This window comes from Sturnira hondurensis, unplaced genomic scaffold (assembly GCF_014824575.4).
Source record: "Sturnira hondurensis isolate 20B ecotype Veracruz unplaced genomic scaffold, ASM1482457v3 Scaffold0020184, whole genome shotgun sequence".
NCBI classification, from domain to species: Eukaryota; Metazoa; Chordata; class Mammalia; order Chiroptera; family Phyllostomidae; genus Sturnira; species Sturnira hondurensis.
This window is the reverse complement of record NW_028092815.1, coordinates 932,680-952,269: the sequence shown is the minus strand read 5'-3', so window position 1 is coordinate 952,269 and position 19,590 is coordinate 932,680. Positions and strand designations below refer to the sequence as shown.

Genomic DNA, 19,590 nt, shown 5'->3' with positions numbered 1-19,590 from the left:
AGATGTATGGTGCCTTCTGCCCAACATCTGAAAAGTCTTTTAAAAATATTTTAGATGAATAATGGATATACATCCAAACACTTTTGTCTTGCATGGTTTTCTAGCTGTTTTAAGGCAGGAGGATAAATCTGTTCCATATTATCCCACCCTGGCTGGATGAAGCCCTCTGTCTAAATTTTAAGATGATAAAGATTGTCCTAATTTCTTCTTATTTAAATGTTTAAGTTTATTGAAGAATAAATATGAGAAACCATATCATATATAGTTTGTTGTAGCATGGATACTTAATTAAGAGTTCTAGGTTAATTTATGAAGAATTATCAGAAATTAGAAAAAAATATAAATATGAGAACCAGGCATGGATCCTCAATTTTTATTGTGTCACTCAAATATGAGAGGGTCCTCATTTTCATTGTAAAACTAAAACTGCTGTAAAGTGCAGTCTTAAAAAAAACTGAAACACTAGAAAAGGGAAAGAAAGTAAAAGAAAACTAAAAATAAAGGAAAAAATCTTCAAAGCAGCCAGCAAGAAGTGAGGCATTGCCTACTTGGAGTTACAGAAAATTGTGAGACCTGGAACACAACCCTGTTTTACGTGGGCCAGGGGCAGTGGCACCGCATCTTTCAAGTGTTGCCGTCACGGAAAAGCTGTTTTCCCTTCATCGCCCAGCACTTCCAACACCCGGTGTGTGGGTTTTTCCACGCAATCCTCCAACTCTAAGCAGACACCAACAGGGTGTCTTATGCTTTAACTCAGTTCTCATACAAACTGCCTGGAGCCAGCACAGACCCCTCAGGGCCAGGCCCACGTGATGTCCCCTCCCCTATTTCCGATGCGAGTCCAGGTGGCCACCTGCACTTTTGATCAACAGGCTGCAAATCGGAGGTCCCCACAGCCTCCTCCTTAAATGCAGAGCGGTTTCCTGGAACTGGTCACAGGACTAGAGACACGCTTCCTTAGGTTTGCAGGCTCATCATAAAGGATGTAATGCAGGGACAGGCAGATGGAGGAGCTGCACAGGGTCGGGCCTGGGGAGGGGCAGGAAGCTTCTGCGCCTTCACTGGGGGCGTCTCTCTCCTGCTACCTCAGGGTCTCACCAATCTGGAAGCCCCCTGACTTCTTCAGGTAGCATTTTCATGGAGGCTTTACTGTGTAGGCATGGTTGATGAAATCATTGGCCACTGGTAATCAACTCAACCTCTAGACCCTCCCCTTTTGCAGAGGTCAGTGTTGGGGGGCAGGTGGGACTGAAAGTTCCAACCCTCTAATCACAGGGTTGGGTCCCCTAGCAACCAGCCCCTTATCCTTCAGGGCTTTCCAAAAAGTCACCTCATTAATATAAACTCAGGTGTGGTTGAAAAAGACTTGTTATAAATAGCAAAAGATGCTCTTCTTCTCATCCTTGTAATGCAGGAATTCCAAGTATTTTAAGAACTCTGTACCAAGAACTGGGAATGAAGACCAAATGTATATTTCTTATTATATCACAAACTGCAAATTCTGTATCTGTCAGAGGTATCTGTCAAGAAGGAAGTAAGACAGTAATGTTGTAGATAATGGAGAGACTGTTCCGGTATTTGACAAAATCCAACAGTGCTCATAATAAAACATCTCAGCAAATTAGAAGAGAAGAGAACTACTAGAACTTGATGAACAACATACACACAAGCCCCACAGCCAATACGCTTACTGGCGAAACACTGAATGTTTTCCGCCTAAGACAGGGGATAAGGTAAGGGTGTCAGCTCTTGCCACCCTAGAAAACACAGTACTGGAAATTCTAGCTACCATGAGAAGATTAAAAAAACACACAGAGTTTGAAAAGAAATAAAACTGTATTTTCAGATGACATGATTGCCTATGCAGAAAACCTCTAGAAATGGATTTTCAATTTCTAAAACAACCTCTTAGAGTCAATAAGTCATTTTACCAAGTTTCCAGACTATAAATCAATACAAGAAACTCAATCGCATTTCTATATGCTGGCAATGAACATGTTGAAAGTGAACTTAAGAGTTCACTACCATTTAAAATCCTGGGCTATGACCCTAACAAAACATGCACAGGATCTGCACGTTGAAAGTCATGAGCGGAAGAAGGCCTAAGTGAGGAGACACGCACGTCCGTGGATTGGAAGACTCAGCACAGTGAAGATGTGAGTTCTGCCCAGTTGGGTGTCTGGGTCCGATGCAATGCTTATCAAAACTTTAGCATGGCTTTTTGTATAAATGATGAACTTATTCTAAATTTTGTATGAAAAGGCCAAGATCCTAGAATAGCTGAAAAATATTGACAAAGAAGAATGAAGTTTTGTTGGCCGTGAATCCAAAGTTATCCAACAAGGTATATCCAAAGAAGCTAAATGTTACCTTTCTGTGTAAGATGCAGAAAGTTGCCAAAGTCCATTGGCTCCAACGTAAAAATGGAGAAAAGATGGGCACCTACAAAACCTCCAGGGAGGGGAGGTCTCAGGGAGGAGAGGGCACTGTGAAGTGAGAGGAGAGAGAAGACAGAGCACTGCATCGGAGGCCCCGGGTGCTGTTTCCTCCATTGGGAGAGGAAGGCAGGGGCTCCAAAAAGATAGGGTCAGAAGCTTTCCTTTTCATTGTCCTCACAGGCACGTCAGGTACAGCCTGCCCCAAACTGGGTTCATTGCTTCTATTCCTCTGCTGGGACCTCTGTCACATTGTGCTTCTGATCTCAGTAAATGTCACTCTCATCTTCCCAGGTCGCGGAAGCCTGAAACATGTTGATCGTCATTCTCCCTTTTGTCACTCGCCTCATCCAACCAGTCTCCAAGAGCTGCCAGTTCCACCTGAAACTTTCCCCTTGAACCCATGCCCTCTTCTTGCGTCGTGTTACTACCAGGAGAACAAATCCTAGCCTCATCTTCAGAGCACCAGGTCTGCTGAGCGCACCTGTCTGCTCCCCACCTAGCCTCCACCTTGCAGCCATGTACTCTCCTCTCCGTAAAGCTAGATTCTGGCCTAGGTCCTGCTCAGTGCTGCACGCTGGTCCTCCCTGACCTGCCTCCTCGGGATCTGGTCTCTCCCGTCCCACCTCCTGCTCCTTTATAACCGGGGATTCCAAACTGTTCTTGCACGTACTTGTGCAGACACTTGAAGCTATTCCCACTTTTCTTCCTCTGATAGTTCTGAAGCACTTACGGAAACTCGGTGTGAGAAAACGTTACTGCTCGAGGCAGCCTGCGCCCCTCGCGTGTCCGGCCCCTGCACTCCGTGGAACGTCATTTTAGTAGTACTTGCTCTGAAACCGATTTCATTGCGGCCACGACCCATCAGATCGCCTCAAGCGCCATCTGCAACCCACCCTCGCCGAAGCGGCCGAATCAAAACTGCGCTGCTTTCTGATGCGTGGCGTGGGGCCCAGCTGTCCTCCCGTCCTCCCACTCGCATCTGCCTTTCTGTTCTGGCTGGTGACACACGGTCGACAGAAACTCCCGGTCGGTGCGCTCCCCGGGGCCCCTCGCTCCTTGCTTTCCTGGCTGAGAGACTGCGCGCAGGCGGGGTGCCTCCCTTTTCGCTCCCCAGAGCCCCAGGCCTGCTACTTGGCTCCACTGGACAAGACACGGCCCCCGGGGCGGCTGCGGCGGCGGCTCCCAGGTCCGGGGCTCCGGGCACGCAGAGCACCTGAGCCCGGCGGTGTCCCCGCACGGAGGCGGCGGCAGCAGCTCGGGACCTCGGTGCTATGGCCTCGAGGACATGAGTTCCCCGCCAAGCTTCAGGTGATGGTCGCAGCCCTCCTGCCGCCCTCCAGGACTCAGCTCCCCTTACAAGCTCTCTTCCTCCCGTATCTTCGTTGTGCGCGCACCACGGGGGCTCTGTCTATGGCCTGGTCTGGCGTCCTTCCTGCGCTCGGTGGATGAAGCGCTGCCACCTGTCCCTGAGCCAGAGTCCCGGAGTCCCCTTTTTCCTGGGACTCCGCGGCCCAGTGAGCAGCCCTTCCCTGACCAAGGTTTCTGGGACCAAAAGTCGAGCCCCAGCTTTCTGTCCTGACTGCGGTGGACTGTGGGTCAGCCCTGCTTGTGCGTGTGCTGGGGGCTGGTGCCAGGCGGGGGTCTCGAGCCGGGGCCACAGGCGAAGCCCCAGCCTTCCTAGCACCAGGCCACTCCAGGAGCCCTGCCTCCACCCGCCGCTGCCGCCGCCTCCGGGTCAGCGCCCCGGGCTCTAGGAGGCCACGCCCTCCCCTTGTCACTGTTCTTTCTTTTTCTTTTTCAGCCCGTGCCTTTCGTGGGCAAGAATCATGTGCATCTTCCTCCTGCCATTTGTCTGGTCAGGTTTTGCTCCTCGGGCGAACTATAAAGAGGACCTTATTTCTGGAGAAACTGAGTCGCATATGCACAGGTACAGGTTTGCCTGAGTGGGGAGAGCTGGGGGCGGGGGCTTTTTCCCCTTTTCTGGAGAAAGTAGCACCAGAAGCATGCACAGAGCACGTCCTGCTAACAAGGGCTTCTTTCTCCGGGAGGGCTCAGCAGCCTCTTCTGCCTCTGTTTCTCCCTGTCCATCTCTCCCCATCTCTCTCTCACTTTCTCTTTCAGCAGGTTTAATTGGTCTCACCTGACCCCTCTTGAGCTGAAGAACCGAACTGTGGGACTTCAGACCGAGAGTGCAGCTGAGAGTACTCCGTACTTCACACTGGAGGGGCACAAGTTCCTGATCTTCGGGGGCTCCGTCCACTATTTCCGGGTGCCCAGGGAGTGCTGGAGGGACCGCCTCCTGAAGCTGAAGGCCTGTGGCTTCAACACTGTTACAACGTGAGTGCCACCACTCACCACTGCCCTCCGGGAGTTTGCTGCCCCCCTGGCTCTCCTGGCCTCGTGTCTGGGCTCCGAGCTGCTTTGAGGAGCCAGGCCTGAGGACTGACCTGCTGCTTAGTCATGTCCATCCAGCACAAATCTTTTATGCTCAAGGGTCACTTAGAGCTCGTAGTCACTGAAACAGTTCTTGTTAATGTACATGGAAATGAACCTGCAGAAGTGTGATAGTCGCATGAAAATGAACGCGTAAGGAGACACTAGTGTCACAAAAGTGAAGGTCAGCGGAGTAAAGGGAACGAATACTGTAGCTGGCAGATGGGACAGGACAGGCTGACAAGCCCAGCTCCGCCCCCAGCGGTCGCCCCGCCCCACAGGGCCTGGGGTAGTCCTCGGAACTTGGGCTGAGTGGCGCCTGCCCAGCACGGTTGCAAGATGATTACAGGAGAGGAAACCCTTATCACGTTTCTCTGGGAATGCCCTCCACCCGATTGCAGCACGCACGCACTCAGCTGTGGTGGTTCATTTAGGGTTTCCTGATGGCTGGGCATTTTCACCAAAATTGCCTAATCCTCAAAGCTGCCTGGTGAGAGGGATGGTTTAAAAGCCAGAGTACACAGGGCCTAGCCGTCCCAGCAGCTCCAGGAGGGGCGACCCGGACTGAGGATGAACCCCTCTCACAGAGGGTGGGAGCTCCTGTCCAGTAAAAGCCTTGCCCAGAGCAAAGACTGCATTTGAATTAGAAACGTGGCATTCCCTGCATAACAGACCTATTTCCAGAAATGTCTTGAAATTGAAAAAAATGGAAGTCAATAAACGCGAGGTGAAGGGAGGACCAGAGGAAAAAAGTGTGTGGAAAGCTGCACTGTGGCAGCTGCGTGCAAAATGGTGTATGGGTGCCAGCCTGAGAGGGTTGGAGAAAAGGCAGGGACCCCGCCTTCAGAGTACCATCCTGCCAGCGCTGGGACACAGAGATGGCTGAGTGCAGCACACCTACCACTATAAAGGAAGACCACGCACTCACATGCACATAGTATTTGTTCACAGCCGGGTGTGTTCTGAACCCAGGGAAGTTGTCCTCCGGGCAGCCCTGTGTGGTAGGCAGTGTCATCCCCCTGAGGAAACTCCGGTGGAGGGAGGGTAGGGCACTTTCCCACAGCCACGCAGTCAGGAGGAGAGGGATGTGCTTGGAGTTTGGCAGGCTCTGGTGTCCAGCAGCCAAACAGGCCAGTCCTTTCCTAACTGTGGGCTCTGCTGGGAGATTGAGGATCATGTTCACAGCACTTTGCAGCCCTTACTGTAAAGCCCAAGGGCCTTTGTGGTGCAGTTTTTAAAATCATTTTATGCTGCAGAATGTGTCTTTCTGTTTCTTGATCAGATGTTTGTTCCAGAAATTAGAAAAGTCTGCTGTTTTCATGGTCAGGCAGTGGGCTTTTATTAGTTAACAACGGGGAAAGAGGAAAGGCAGCCCAGAGAAGCTCAGACCTTCATTCAGTTGGAAAGGGAAAGAGCAGGAAGTGGCAGCAAACACAGCGGGACGTGTGACTATGCCAGTTATGCTGATTCCAGAACACAGGCACCAGTAGGTTCACAGCTGTGACTATCTGAAACACAAAGTTTCTTCTTGCATTGTTATTTATTAATTATTGTCCTGGTTTGCAATGAAACCTGTAAACCTACTGTTGCCACACCCTGTGCTTAAGTTTCCTTGCCGGTCTGGGTTAATTCTACAGTGGTTGGTAGAGATTATACCTGTAATGTATTAAATTTTTTAAAAAGAAAGAACCACTAGATATCTTCACCCACCTACACCACTAACCAGTCATAGAGCAAGACCACAGAAATTTTTTAAAAACACCACAAAACTGCACTGCAATTAGAAGCCCCTTTTCTCCTCAATGTTCTTCCCCTGCCAGCTCAGGGCAAAGACGAAAACTGCATTTGCTGAGAAGGATAAAATGCTTAAAGGGCCCTTCCGGTAGCGCGGAGGGTGAATTTGAAGCCAGGAGGCAGTGAAATGATAACTGGCTCATCTCATCTGCAAACCATTCAATCATAAGTAATCACAGCGTTTCCCTGTGAGCCTGTTCGGACTCCGTGAGGGGACCACATGGCTTCTGTTTGTTACCTGCTACTCTGTTAAAGCAGTAAGTTGTGGTGACAGTGATTCTGGTGTCCATCCAGCCCGCAGCTCCGGGTCAAGTACATCTGGTTCTGAGACACGTGTGGGCACACCTGCACACGCAGACTGCTGGACTGGATGTGCCAGGGTTTTATTTCAGACATGCACATTGCTGAAATCCATTTAAAGTTTTATATATGTTAGTGTCTTATCCAGTTTTGATATTAATCTTGTAGTAAACTAATCAAGTGACTATACTTTCTTTTATATTCACTGCAAATATATATGTATATATATATATATCTGTATACACACACACACACACACACACACACACACATATATATATATATATATATATATATATATTTAATCATCACCCGAGGGCATTTTTCTCTGATTTTAGAGAGGGAGTGTAGGCAGAATGAGAGGGAGAGAACTATGGAGCGGTTTTGAAACCTGGCTGTGTGCCTGGACTGGGAATTGAACCTGCAACCTTTCTGTCTATGGCATACCAACCAAATGGCATTCCGACCAAATGAGCCACACTGGCCTGGGCCTCGCTGCAAATATTTTGCAAAAAGAATTTCTACCCTGAATGTTTCCCACAATTCACCTGTCAAACTTTGTGACTATTATCTTTTGTGTTTGTGAAGGGAAGATATTTGGGATGATATACCTTTTCTTGAATAATTATTTAACTCATGCTTTTCATCTCTTCTGGCGTATATCCTATTAGTACATATATTTGTTTTCTTTCTGGGACTTTAAAAAACCATCCTATCTTTCCTGGAAATTGTACATCATTTTGTGAATTTGGAACTTTTTCTTTTTTTTCTACTTAATAGTATCTACATTTTAGTCTTTTCAAAGAATCTGCTTATACCTTGATGAATCTTCTCTATATCTTTTAGTTTTCTCTTTCCCAGTTTGTAAGTTACATATAGTTTATTTTCTTCTACTTTATTTCATTGGGTGCTTTCCTCCTCTGCCCCTCGCCCTCCTTCCCTTTGCCTTGTCTCCTGAGGTGAGTGTTTAGCTCAGTTCTCTAGTGTGTTTATTCAGGACCCGGTCCTTCAGGTGCTGCTGTGGGTGCGTATCCCACTGATCCTGCTCTGATGGTGCTTTGGGAGTCATTTGGTTTCAAACATTTCACCTATATGCTTTCTGTCTTATTTATTTTACTTTTTAAAAAGTGTAATATTCTCATGTAGCTGCATTTGTCTTGGGATCATAGGCTGTGTAATGAAGACTCTGGCAGTTCAATTTCACAGCTGCTCCATGCATGTTTTGAGAACGTGTGTACTCCACGGGTTGGCTACTGAGCCCTGTGTGCACACTTACTAGACCCAGCCTTTTAACTGAGTTGGTCAAGTCCATATTCTTACATTATTTTGCTGCTGTCATCTTGTTTCTTAGAGAAATATTTAAAGCTTCTGATTATGACGATCGATTTAGCCATTTCTTCTCTGATTCATTAAACTTCTCCTTTACTTAAACTATGACACAGAGGTCACAGAAGGCCATGATTATTATATTTTCTTGATGAATTGTTCCTTTTATTATTATTTGATACTTCCTGTAGCATCTGCTTATGAGTTTTCTGCATTAAAATCCATTTTGCCTGTTATTAAGATTGCTAGGTTAATTTTTGCCTCATCAATATCTTTTTTCATTGTTTTGTTTTTGATTTTTAAGCAATTTTGTTTAAAGTTAGTCACTTGTAAGCATCATTTAGTGAAATATTTTTATTTTATTTTCTCAATATGTAGTTATAAACTTTACCATGCATATTTGGAGTCTTTAGCAAACCAACTTTTCACTCCTACTCACAAAAAAGTCTTGAAATACAGAAGGTTCTGCCATAATGCAACGTATCTAAAAATCCCTACACTGTGCAAGATTGTGGATTAAGAACTATAAAACTTATGAGAAACATGAGATTAGAGAACAATGTGCAAAAACTTTATTGGTCATACATAAAATATACTCACCTAATAAAAAACACCTAATAAAATTTTACACATGGCCCTCTGCCCTACACACTCAGCAAGGAGGGCAGTGCCTGGCCAAGGCCTTCTGGCTGGGTCCCAAGATGGTGATGGCACCTTCCTTCATTGCATGTCCATTATCCTATTGGAACTCCTCCTGATTCTAATACTGATTAATTCTCAGCAATACTTTACTGGGCATATGTAGACATTTGGGTTTTTTGCTCTCTTTTATATATATTTTAAAGACTTTATTTATTTATTTTTAGAAAAATGGAGGGAGAAAGAGGGAGAGGTATATCAAGGTGTGGTTACCTCTCATGCACCCTTCACTGGGGACCTGGCCTACAACCCAGGCATGGGCCCTGACTGGGAACTGAACCAGTGACCCTTTGGTTTGCAGTCTGGTGCTTAATCCACTGAGCCACATCAGCCAGGCCTTTCCTTTAAATTTTTAATGGATATTACAAAGAATGAGTGGTGATGGGATAGTTAATGTATAAATCCAAGGATTCTAGAGTCAGGATTATTGACAGCTTGGATCACAACTGGACGAGAGAGGGAGCAGCTATCGAATATAATTATTGTTCCTGTAATACAGGTTTAATTACCATGGGAAACTTCAACTCATTCCAAAGTAGAGCTTTCCTAGGTTTTGGCATGGTTTGGGGCTGACCTAGGAACTTAAAAGAAAAAAATAGAAAAATGCTCATTGTGCTTCCCTCTCTCCTGTTCCAGCTACGTCCCATGGAACCTCCATGAGCCACAACGGGGCACATTTGACTTCTCCGGGAACCTGGACCTGGAGTATGTGCTGCTGCTGCTGCTGCTGATGCTGCTGCTGCTGCTGCTGCTACTGCTGCTGCTGCTGCTGCTGCTGCTGCTGCTGCTACTGCTGCTGCTGTTGCTGCTGCTGCTGCTGCTGTGACCTGCCCGGGGCCCGGGGCCTGGGAGGCAGGACGGGGCTGGCTGGGGTTCGTTAGGGACCCTGATGGCCTCTCAGATCTGCTCAGACCACCAGATGGAGACTGGGGTCAGAGCCTTGTGCTCTGGACACTGATGGGCTCTGCACCCAGGACCCAATGCTCCCCAGCTGCACCCGTTTCCCTAGGTGTCCGGGCCCGCCTCCTCTGAGCCCCTGCTGCTCACTGCAGCCTAGAGGTGCCTGGTCCCGAGTCAGCCCTGCTGTGCCATGGGGTCCAGCCCCCTGTGCTGGGACAGGGATTGCCCATGGAGGGCAGCAAGGCCACTGGGGTCAGTTCATTGTTAGGACCCTTGTCCCCTGTGTGACACCTTCCTCCTCATGACCCGGTGGGCTGTGCAGACACTCCTAGGCTGGGAGCCAGTGAGCACCCAGCTGCCAGGGCCTGTGGCCATGACCACCAGTGTGGGGTTCCCTGCTCTGCTGGGGGCAGGGGCTTGGCCTTCCCTTCTCTCACCCTGTCTGTGGTTTGGAGGGGAAGGCAGGACTGTGTGCTGGGCTGGTCCCCACCCTCCACAGGGGTGTCCTGAGAGTGGCTGACCTTGACCTTCCCAGGGCCTTTGTCCTGATGGCTGCTGAGATTGGGTTGTGGGTGATTCTGCGTCCAGGCCCCTACATCTGCAGTGAGATCGACCTCGGTGGTTTGCCCAGGTAAGCATGGCTGAGTGGGCGGTTGTGGCTGTGGTAAAGTCATTCTTCTTACCAAAAGTCAAACTTAAATCTAACAGTGCCAGGCATGTATTCTGTCTTGCACTGTCATGTGTGCTTCACATGGCATCTCAGGGGATGCTTGCAGTAACGTGGTGAGTCATGGTTCTGCTGCAGTGCTCCTGTGACAGATGAGGGACTTGAGAGCTCTGTCCGGTGCTGTTGGTGTGGCCAAGCATGGGTGGCGAGGGCGGCATCAGGAGGGTAGCATTCTTCTCTTTTCATGGGAAGGAACCGTCTTCCATGTCAGTTCTCCTGTTGGGAAGGAAGGAAGCAGAGCTTTAGCGAGTGGAAGGGAGGATTCTGACAGCTTCTGGACTTGGTCTGGGGACCTCTGGCTTTTCTCTTACTTTGTCAGTGGAAGACAATATTCTCTCCTGAGCTGAGAAACCACTGCTCCCCTCCATTCCCTCTCATGTTTCTCTGCCTTGTTCTCTCCCCTGTGACTCTGGCCTTTAGCCCAGACAACTGAGATTCAGGGTGAGAGTCACAGAATGCTCCCCTGCTGACTCCGCAGGCCGACGGGGCTCTCTGCTTAGTCCATGGCTTTGCCTGAGGTGAGCATCTTGCCCTCCTTGCTCAGGGAAGAGGGTTGCTTTCTCCAGGAAGGGCCTGTGCTCCCATCCCAGCTCAGCAGTGGGAAAAGCCTGACCTTGAAGGAAGTGGATATCCTAGCAGAGCAGTGATTCCCCCGAGGTTCAGCGGAGGCCCAGCCCTGCCACAGGTGCCCTGGGGTTGTGCACACTGGCTATGCTGGCTAATACCTGTGCTGGAGTCATGTATTAGAAGTGGTGTAGCCCTGTGCCCTAACAGACGTACATGGTGCTCAGGAAAAAGGCCAGTAATGAATGGACAAAGAGAGAGGCGCGTAGTCAGTGAAAGGATTCCTAGCATCTTGTGAAGATGTGGGTGTATGAGCCACGGTGGAGTCACGAGCACCTCCTAAGCTGTAGTGTCACTAGACACTTGTACCTCCAACAACACTGTAAGAGGCTCCAAAGAGCATTCTTTCAGGACCCGGGAGTCTGCCCGACTGTGGGCACTGGGTCCAAAGGGGCAAGGCTGCACTACAGGGAGCTGACAAGCAGCGAGCTGTCCTGCATGCCTGGCCCTGATTCAGCTTGCCTCCCGTCTTCCCATCTCCCCACCTCCAATGCTGGCCTCCTCTCCTCTCGCCCCAGCTGGCTACTGCAGGACCCTGAGCTGAGACTGAGAACAACCCACCGTGGCTTTGTGGAAGCAGTCGATAAATATTTTGATCATCTGATTGCCAGAGTGGTTCCTCTGCAGGTAAAGCCCAAGTATCTGTCCCTTCTTTCTTGTGTTTACTTTAGGAAAATCACTCGTTCTGACTTGTTCAAACAGAAGAGGCTAGGCCCAGCCTCTGTGAGCATTGAAGCTGACACTCTTGCCATTTCGAGCTCTAGGCCCTTAGCCCAAGTTCAGCTGTTGCCCCAGGGTCTGGAAAGACACACACCACAGCAGACTGGACTGACAGAAAGCAAGGGCGTGTGGTTGCCATTGTTTCCAATGTACTTGGCGTTCACTGGATTCACTGATCTTTATTCTACTTATTTCTACTCTTAAATGGTCTTTGCTGTTTTGAACAATTAATACTCACACTTGGTGAGAAAGCTTGAAAATGTACAAAGGAGTTTATGGTAAATACCTGTCTCCCCTTCGACCCTATCCCCAAACTTTCAGCTCTCATTTCAGGAGTCAACCAACTTCACCAAACTTTTGTGTGTCTTTCCAGAGATTTTCTACATACATGGAAGCAAGTTATTTATACACACAGTCATACATGTGCATGCATGTATGTGTACTTTTTTTATTCAAAAATTTATAATTCTTACTGGAAATTTTTCTTTTGTCACTTGAAAATATAGTTTTGAAATCTGCAATTCCTTTTTTCTAAGGTTTCTTTTTTAAAAGATTTCATTTATTTTTTTAGAGAGGAGAAGGGAAGGAGAGAAAGCAAGGGAGAGAAACATCAGTGTGTGATTGCCTCTGATGTACCCTCTACTGGGGATCTGGCCAACAACCCTGGCATGTGCCCTGACTGGGAATCAAACCTGCAACCCTTTGGTTCATAGGCCAGCACTCAATCCACTGAGCCACTCCAGCCACAGCCAATTCTTTATTTTTTAAATCCTCACCAGAGGACTTTCTTATTGATTTTAGAGAGGAAGGGATAGGGAAGGGGAGAGGGAGAGGGAGGGAGAGAGGGAGGGGGAGGGGGAGAGGGAGGGGGAGAGGAGGAGAGGGAGAAACATCAATCAGTTGCCTCTTACATGTGCCCTGACTGGAAACTGAATCCGTGACCTTTCGACTTATGGGATGATGCTTCAACCAACTGAGCCATACTGGCCAGGACTAAACCTGCTGTTCTTTTTAATGACTGCAAAATATTTCATGATACAAATATATCAAAATTCATTTAACTAATGCCCTTGTCATGGGCATCTAATTTTACAAGTTTTTGTTATAATGAATAACTTGGTTCATGTGCATCATTTCTGTACCTGGGTGAGTACCTGGGTTATGACTTGCACTCTGATTCATTTGAGTTTCATAAATGCAAAGAGCCCAGGTACCATGCATTCTCCTTCCTCCATGGAGTGCCCAGCCATTGTGTACTTGATAGGAAATGCCTTTATTTTCACAGTGTCCACCTGGAGCTCATAGACCAGTCTGTGACAGAAAAGACCAAACAGTGTTATGCCCTATAGTCTGCAAGGCAGCAATTGTTTGACCATTATGCTTGGTTTTAAACATAAAACTCTTGTTCACACAATAGGAGGCACATGGTTATTATTTAAAAATAAATGTTATATTAAGACCACCTCTTGATATAGCTGGAGACGGGATAAAAACCAGGATTACTAGGTAGTAGACTAATAGCTATTAGTTAGGCATGAGAAGCACAGACATGGTCTTGCCCCACCGGGCTGCTACCCCATGTGAGAAATGAAGGAGCCCTTGCGATGTGAGTGGTAACTGCTACAGTGGAGGAAATGTAGGAGAAGGGAGGCTTGGATCAGGTGCTTCAAAAACTCAACAGTGACCAGAAGGGTGAGCAGACATTAGCCAGGCCAAGGGGGTGGTCAGGAGTCTCCAACGTGGGTGAAGATCCAATGACCAGAGTTGGAACATGAAGTTTGAAGAACTACAAGAATTGCTCTGTCTGGTGTGGCTCAGTTGGTTGAGCATCGGCCCGTGAACCAACAAGTCACTGGTTCAATAACTCCCAGTCAGGGCATATGCCTGGGTTGTGGGTTTGGTTCCTGGTCAGGACGCATGCAGGAGGCAACCAATTAATATTTCTCTCTTGCATTGATATTTCTCTCCCTCTCTTTCTCCCTCCCTTACTCTCTCTTTGAAAATAAATAAATACATAAATATTAAAAAATAAAGAACTAAAAAAAGTCCAGCTGGTGTAGAACATAGAGAGGTGGGAAAGAGGCAAAGAGTGAGGCTGTCAGGGGGCCAAACATGCTCCTTCTCCCTGTTGCAGCCTAGGAGCTCGCGCTTGCTGGCTGTCCCATAGGGAGCCCCTCACTGGGAGCAGTAGGAGCCACGTGGGGAGTGGGGTGATCAGCCGCCCACCACACAGAGCTCACTCTGCTATCAGTGTGGAGAGGCCCCAGAAGCAGAGAGTTGACTTGACTGTGTAGAGTCAAAGGGGTAGTAATTTCAGCATGACGGGGTCAGTGTTGGTGGCTGAGGTTGCGTGAGGGGTGGAAGCTGTACCTACCACAGGGGTTGGAGGAGCAGGATACAGTGAGGAAGTATGGCCAGTGGGGGCCCCATTCAAGCAGCAGAACTCCGAAGAGAAGGAAGCACACCTGAAAGTAATGTATTGAATGTCAACTAAGTGGAGAAGAAAACATAAAAATAAATTAGCCATAAAGACTTTTAAAAAGTGGGGAGGGGTGGGAGAGAGCAAGAGAAAGGCAGAGAGAAGGATCTGGAGTGCACTCTCTTCTGCAAGTTTCCAGGAGGCAGAAGAAGGGCAGTTTGGGAAGAAAGATGGATGGCACAGAAGGGAGAGGAAGTGGTGCAGAGAACTAGCTGCTGAGCTGGCAGTGGGAGGCTGGGGCCTCCCCGCTTGGGTGGTGGGTGGCATTGCCCTATGACAGGAGAAAGGAGGAGGCAAGCCCATTTTTTTGCTGGGTGGGAAAGTAGATAAGGTGGGTGTGGAAGCAGGTGAGTTTGTAGGTATGAACTCTCTTTCAAGTAGCTAGTTAGTATGAGAAGTAGAGGAGGAACTGTGGACATCATTACAAAGACTAGGGAGCACAGAACTCCTAGAAGCAGGTGCTGAGCCTGGAGGGGACTCTGACTACAGCACCAGGGGGAGGAGTGAGAGCTTTCAGGTAAGGAAATAGCTTGGAGTGAAGTGTCCACTCCAGGTGTGCTGTCTTTAGCAGCAGACCCAAAGTCCCCAGGTTTTCCCACCTGCAGCCTCACTCTTGCCCTTTCTCTGCTTGTCTCAGTACCGCCAGGGAGGCCCCATCATTGCAGTGCAGGTGGAGAACGAGTATGGTTCATTTAATGAGGATAAACAGTACATGCCTTACCTTCAAAAGGTGAGAAACACTTGGTCTGTCTCCATGTTTACATGCTTTCTTCCTCGACCTGCTTCTCTTGCAGCATCTGAGTCCATGGCTGCAGCAACCACGGACTCTGTTAGGTTCTGTGCGTTATGCCAATATATGAGATCAAGTTCAAATTCTCTGAATGTACAATATGGTCAGAGTGGTTATGATGCACTGAGTAACTTTATTCTAAGGTAAAATATGATGTTAAAAGATTATTCCTGCCTGATGCTTTCTCTATGACCCACAGTGCTCTCAAAATTTGGGAGTTGGTGAATAGGAAATAATGTTCGTGAACTCAATGATGACAGCTATCACCTGGCAGCTCTCTGACCTGTAGTATCAGGTTGGCCAAAAACATCTTTTGGTTTTTCCCATACGGTGGCTCTAGTAAGCACTTAGCTGTCTTTGACTTCATTCAAAACAATTTTCTTAGATTGTATGACAGCTGTCATATCAGCATGCATTTAAAAATTATCAAAATTGGAAAATTCTGTGTATCCATTTTAATATTGAAGGTGGAAGAAAATACACAGCATATTTGGCATATTATGCTTTATTGTTTTGAGAAAGGTAAAAATGCAGCTGAAATGCAAAAAAAAAGATTTGTGCAGTGTATGGAGAAGGTGCTGTGACTGATTGAATGTGTCAAAAATGGTTTGTGAGTTTCATGCAGAAAATTTCTCGCTGGATGATGCTCGATAGTTGGGTAGACCAATTGAAGTTGATAGCAATCAAATTGAGACATTAATTGAGAATAATCAACCTTATACTATGTGGGAGATAGATGACATACTCAAAATATTCAAGTCAATTCAGTTATTGGTGAAAGTGAAAAATGTGTCTAGGATCTTACGGACAAAACCATACATACTTTTTGACCAACCCAATACTAATATTCTGTTGCCCCTGCTCCTTCATGGGGGGAATGTCTCAGGCCAGGGAGTAGCTGTAGTCCTGCTGGATGTCCTTGTTAGTGGGTCAGCCTCCTCCTTGTCTGTGACTTCCCACATTCTGGAGGCTGAGGATTTCTAGTCTAAACTGGATCCCTCCTCAGGATGCTAAGCAGGAAGCAGGGTCTCATGTTAGCCTTGTCCACATCCCTCTGGGTGGGATGGCCTGGAAAGCCATGGAGGGGAGTGGCCAGCTGGGCAGGGAAGAGATCAGGTGACCGAGAGGGAAGAGGCACTCCCCTGGTGGCTTCTGAAGCTAGACAAGGTCAGTGAGAAACTGCCCTCCCTGACGTTTCTCAGGGGCATCACACCACCTCACGTCAGTCTCATTCAGCTAGTCTTAGTTTTCCTTGATTTTTAAAATTTGCCATTCAAATCCACTCTCAGTCCCATATATGGCTCAATGGACATATAAGACACACAGAGAGGGTCCTCTTGCCCTCTGGTCATCAGTCTGCTTCTTACACTCTTAGTAAACCTAATTTTTTAATTAGATCCTCCTCTTCCCCAAAGCCATGGCAGGCTTCCTGCTGCCTGTGAGTGTGTAGGTGGGACCCAAGTTTAGTCTCTCTCTCTGATGTTCCTCAGAGCCCTGTAACCTCAGCCCCTCCCCTTCAAGCACTGGGAGTTTCTCCTGAGTCTTCTATTTTCCTCTGGGATTCAGACCCTCCCTCAGGGTGTTTCCTCCTAAAATCAGCTACATGCTTTCCCCCTGGGGGATGTGACCATGAGGTGTTGGCCTATTCAGCTGCTTCTGTGGTCATTAGGTTGTCATTGGGAGAAATACCTGGCAGAGACAGAGCTGCAAATGGTCAGCCTCTCCATTTAAACCTTTTTCTCTAGTTTGCATGCTGCCTCAGCCCAGTTGTGTTTATTTCCTAATTTCTTTCTTCCCAAAGGAGAAAGAAAAGTGGATTCATTTTATCCAGTTTTCTCAACAGGCCCTGCTGAAAAGAGGGATAGTGGAGATGCTCTTGACCTCAGATGGTGAGAAAGAAGTGCTGAAAGGTCGCGTAGAAGGAGGTACAAATTTAGAATTATTTTTTGGGAGAACTGGGGCTCTTAACCCACCAGTTTGAGTCTTGAACAAGCATCAAGAGAACCAAGACCATCTCCGCTGCCTCTTTCCCATGTAATGGGTCCTGGAGAGTTGATGTCACTATGGAAACTCAAGGTTAAAGTGACGAGTTCACTTGGTGACCCCATCACTTTTCCTTGTTCCTGTTGTCCTTCAATGGCGGAGCTGTAAGGGAGCTCCTCTGTCCCTGGTCTGCCTTTCCATCTTCCACAAATTTTCTATGGCTGAAAATCTGTGTTGGTGCTGAGCCTGGCTCGAAGTGAAAGCCATCTTCTCAGCATCCAGCATCCCATGGAGAAGCAGAAGATGGGTGTAGTGTCCGGGAGCCAGGCTCCACATAGTGCAGTCCTGGGGTCCTGCTGCCCGAGGTGCACAGTGGACTCAGTAGGTACTTGAAAACCTAGTGATGGAACCATTCAGAACAAAACTGCAAAATGATGATAGTGAGGGAAATGAACCAGGTGGGCACTGCCAGCTGGTTCCAGGGACACATGTTCTAGGCAGGCCTTCACTCCAGACTGGCTGCTTCTCTCCTCCTTTTCGGTGGCTTGTCTGCACACCGTCATGATACAGTGGAAGATGCATGAGACCTGGGATCAGGAAACCTGCATTCAATTCCTACGTTTAATCAAGTTGTGTGACCTTGGCCTGTTCCATTTCTTAGCACAAAATATGGTTAGTTTTAGCTGCCCTTTTCCCCTAATGTTGTCCTTGCAAATGTCCATGTCATGTGAAGACATACATGACAGCCCTGTGTGTGTTGCAGTAAGTGGTATCTTTACTACTGAATGCAAGTTCCTTTTGTGGGCAAGGGGTGGGCCGCTATCCTGCCCCTGGTAGGGCTTGTCACAGGGCCTCCTTCAGCATTTCTCCCTTCTTTCTACAGTGCTGGCCACCATCAATATAAACTCATTCAGGAAGGATGTTTTTGAGAGCCTCTCTAATGTGCAGGTAAGGACATCCGAGAGGTGAAGAGTCTTAACCCCCGTGCCTGCCATGACTACCTCCTCAGCCTGCGCAGCTGGGGTTCGCCACAAGACCATGGCTCTCCTCTTGGGGCCTCAGCTGTGTGCCAGAGCAGTTTGGGAGTCTTTGTCTTTTGTCATGGGGAATAGGGACAAAACTCCACTTCTGTCACCTCTTAGTGGAGCACCCAATGGAGATGACCAGAGGAAGGGAGAGGGCTCACTCGAGGGGGACACAGGGAGGTGGCATGCTCGTTCTTCTCTGAGGACTGAACTCAGACATGGACCACATGTGTTGCTGACACAGGACTCACACCCAGCTTTGGGGGTCAGGCTTTTTTAGCCAGGCTGTGCAAACTATGGGAATGAACAACTGTCTGGCACATGTATTCATTTAACGCACATGGATTGACTAATGTCCCAGTTTCCTCCCAACCTGTGCCCCTGAGATAGTTACAAAGGTGGACTGCCCAGGCCTTCAGGGCTTACATCCTCTCCACAGAGCAGCTGGATTGGGCTCTGACAGACCAAATGTGCCTATCGCGTCTTCTGCTCAGCACACGCTCCTGGGTTTCCTTGGTGGCTAGGATGATATCCCAAGCCTGTGCCATGGCCTATGTGCCCTACGCAGTCTTCATTCAGCTTCAGCCAGTGCTGCTCCTCTCCCCACACAGGGAGGCCCTCCGCGAGCCTAGAACCTTGAAGCATGGTTCTTTCACTCAGCCAGAGCCTCCCACAGTGCTCCCCCTTTACCAGTTTTAATTAAAGAGCCAATTCATCGTATTTTTTTTGTGTCACTGATTTCTAGAGTTTCTGACCTTGTAGAAAGAAAGGACTCAGCTAGGGGTGGATCCATAGTTCTCTGTACTTTTAATGCCTTGAATAAGTCTCTTTTGTTCTTTCTTTTTTCCTGTCACTTTTTAAAACAGCTTCATTGAAACACAATTTATACACCATTAAACTCACCCACTGTGAGCATATAATTCAATGCGCAGAGTTTTAGGATCACCACCACCATCTGCAAAGTTTCCTGTGCTCATCAGCAGTGAATACCCCTCCCAGCCCCAGCCCTACACGACCCCTGATCTGCTTCCTCTCTCTACAGCTGGCCTTTCTGGGTGTTTCATACAGACTGAGTAGTACACCAGCTAGTCTTTCGTGCCTGTCTGTCTTCCTTCATGCAGCCCGGTGGCTTTGAAGTTCACTTCTACACAGCACAAATGAGCACTTTAGTCCTCCCGAGAGTGGGTGCCTCTTGCCCTTGTTGTCATCCATCTAAAATTAGAGCCAAACCCAAGGGCCATGATGCCTTTCTCATGGTCCTTCTCCTTTGCTGTGCTAAGATCCTTAATGGTGCTTTCAAGTGCTGACCCAGTCTTGCAATCCTAGAATGAATCCCACTTGATTGTGATGTA

At 47.9% G+C, this 19,590-nt stretch overlaps 1 protein-coding gene across 2 annotated transcripts in view; it reads left to right on the top strand.

Annotated features, from left to right (window-relative positions):
* Window positions 1–3,542: 3,542 nt before the first annotated feature.
* The window catches only part of GLB1L3 (galactosidase beta 1 like 3), a 38,940-nt gene continuing 22,892 nt past the window's right edge, over window positions 3,543–19,590 (top strand). For both annotated transcript variants that reach the window (XM_037029053.1, XM_037029054.1), the window contains exons 1-9: window positions 3,543–3,746; window positions 4,240–4,371; window positions 4,563–4,775; window positions 9,627–9,695; window positions 10,426–10,521; window positions 11,760–11,868; window positions 15,078–15,170; window positions 17,074–17,155; window positions 18,097–18,161. In XM_037029053.1, the coding sequence (XP_036884948.1) occupies window positions 3,724–3,746; window positions 4,240–4,371; window positions 4,563–4,775; window positions 9,627–9,695; window positions 10,426–10,521; window positions 11,760–11,868; window positions 15,078–15,170; window positions 17,074–17,155; window positions 18,097–18,161 (882 nt within the window). In that variant the 5' untranslated portion in view covers window positions 3,543–3,723. The remainder of the gene's footprint in view (window positions 3,747–4,239; window positions 4,372–4,562; window positions 4,776–9,626; window positions 9,696–10,425; window positions 10,522–11,759; window positions 11,869–15,077; window positions 15,171–17,073; window positions 17,156–18,096; window positions 18,162–19,590) is intronic.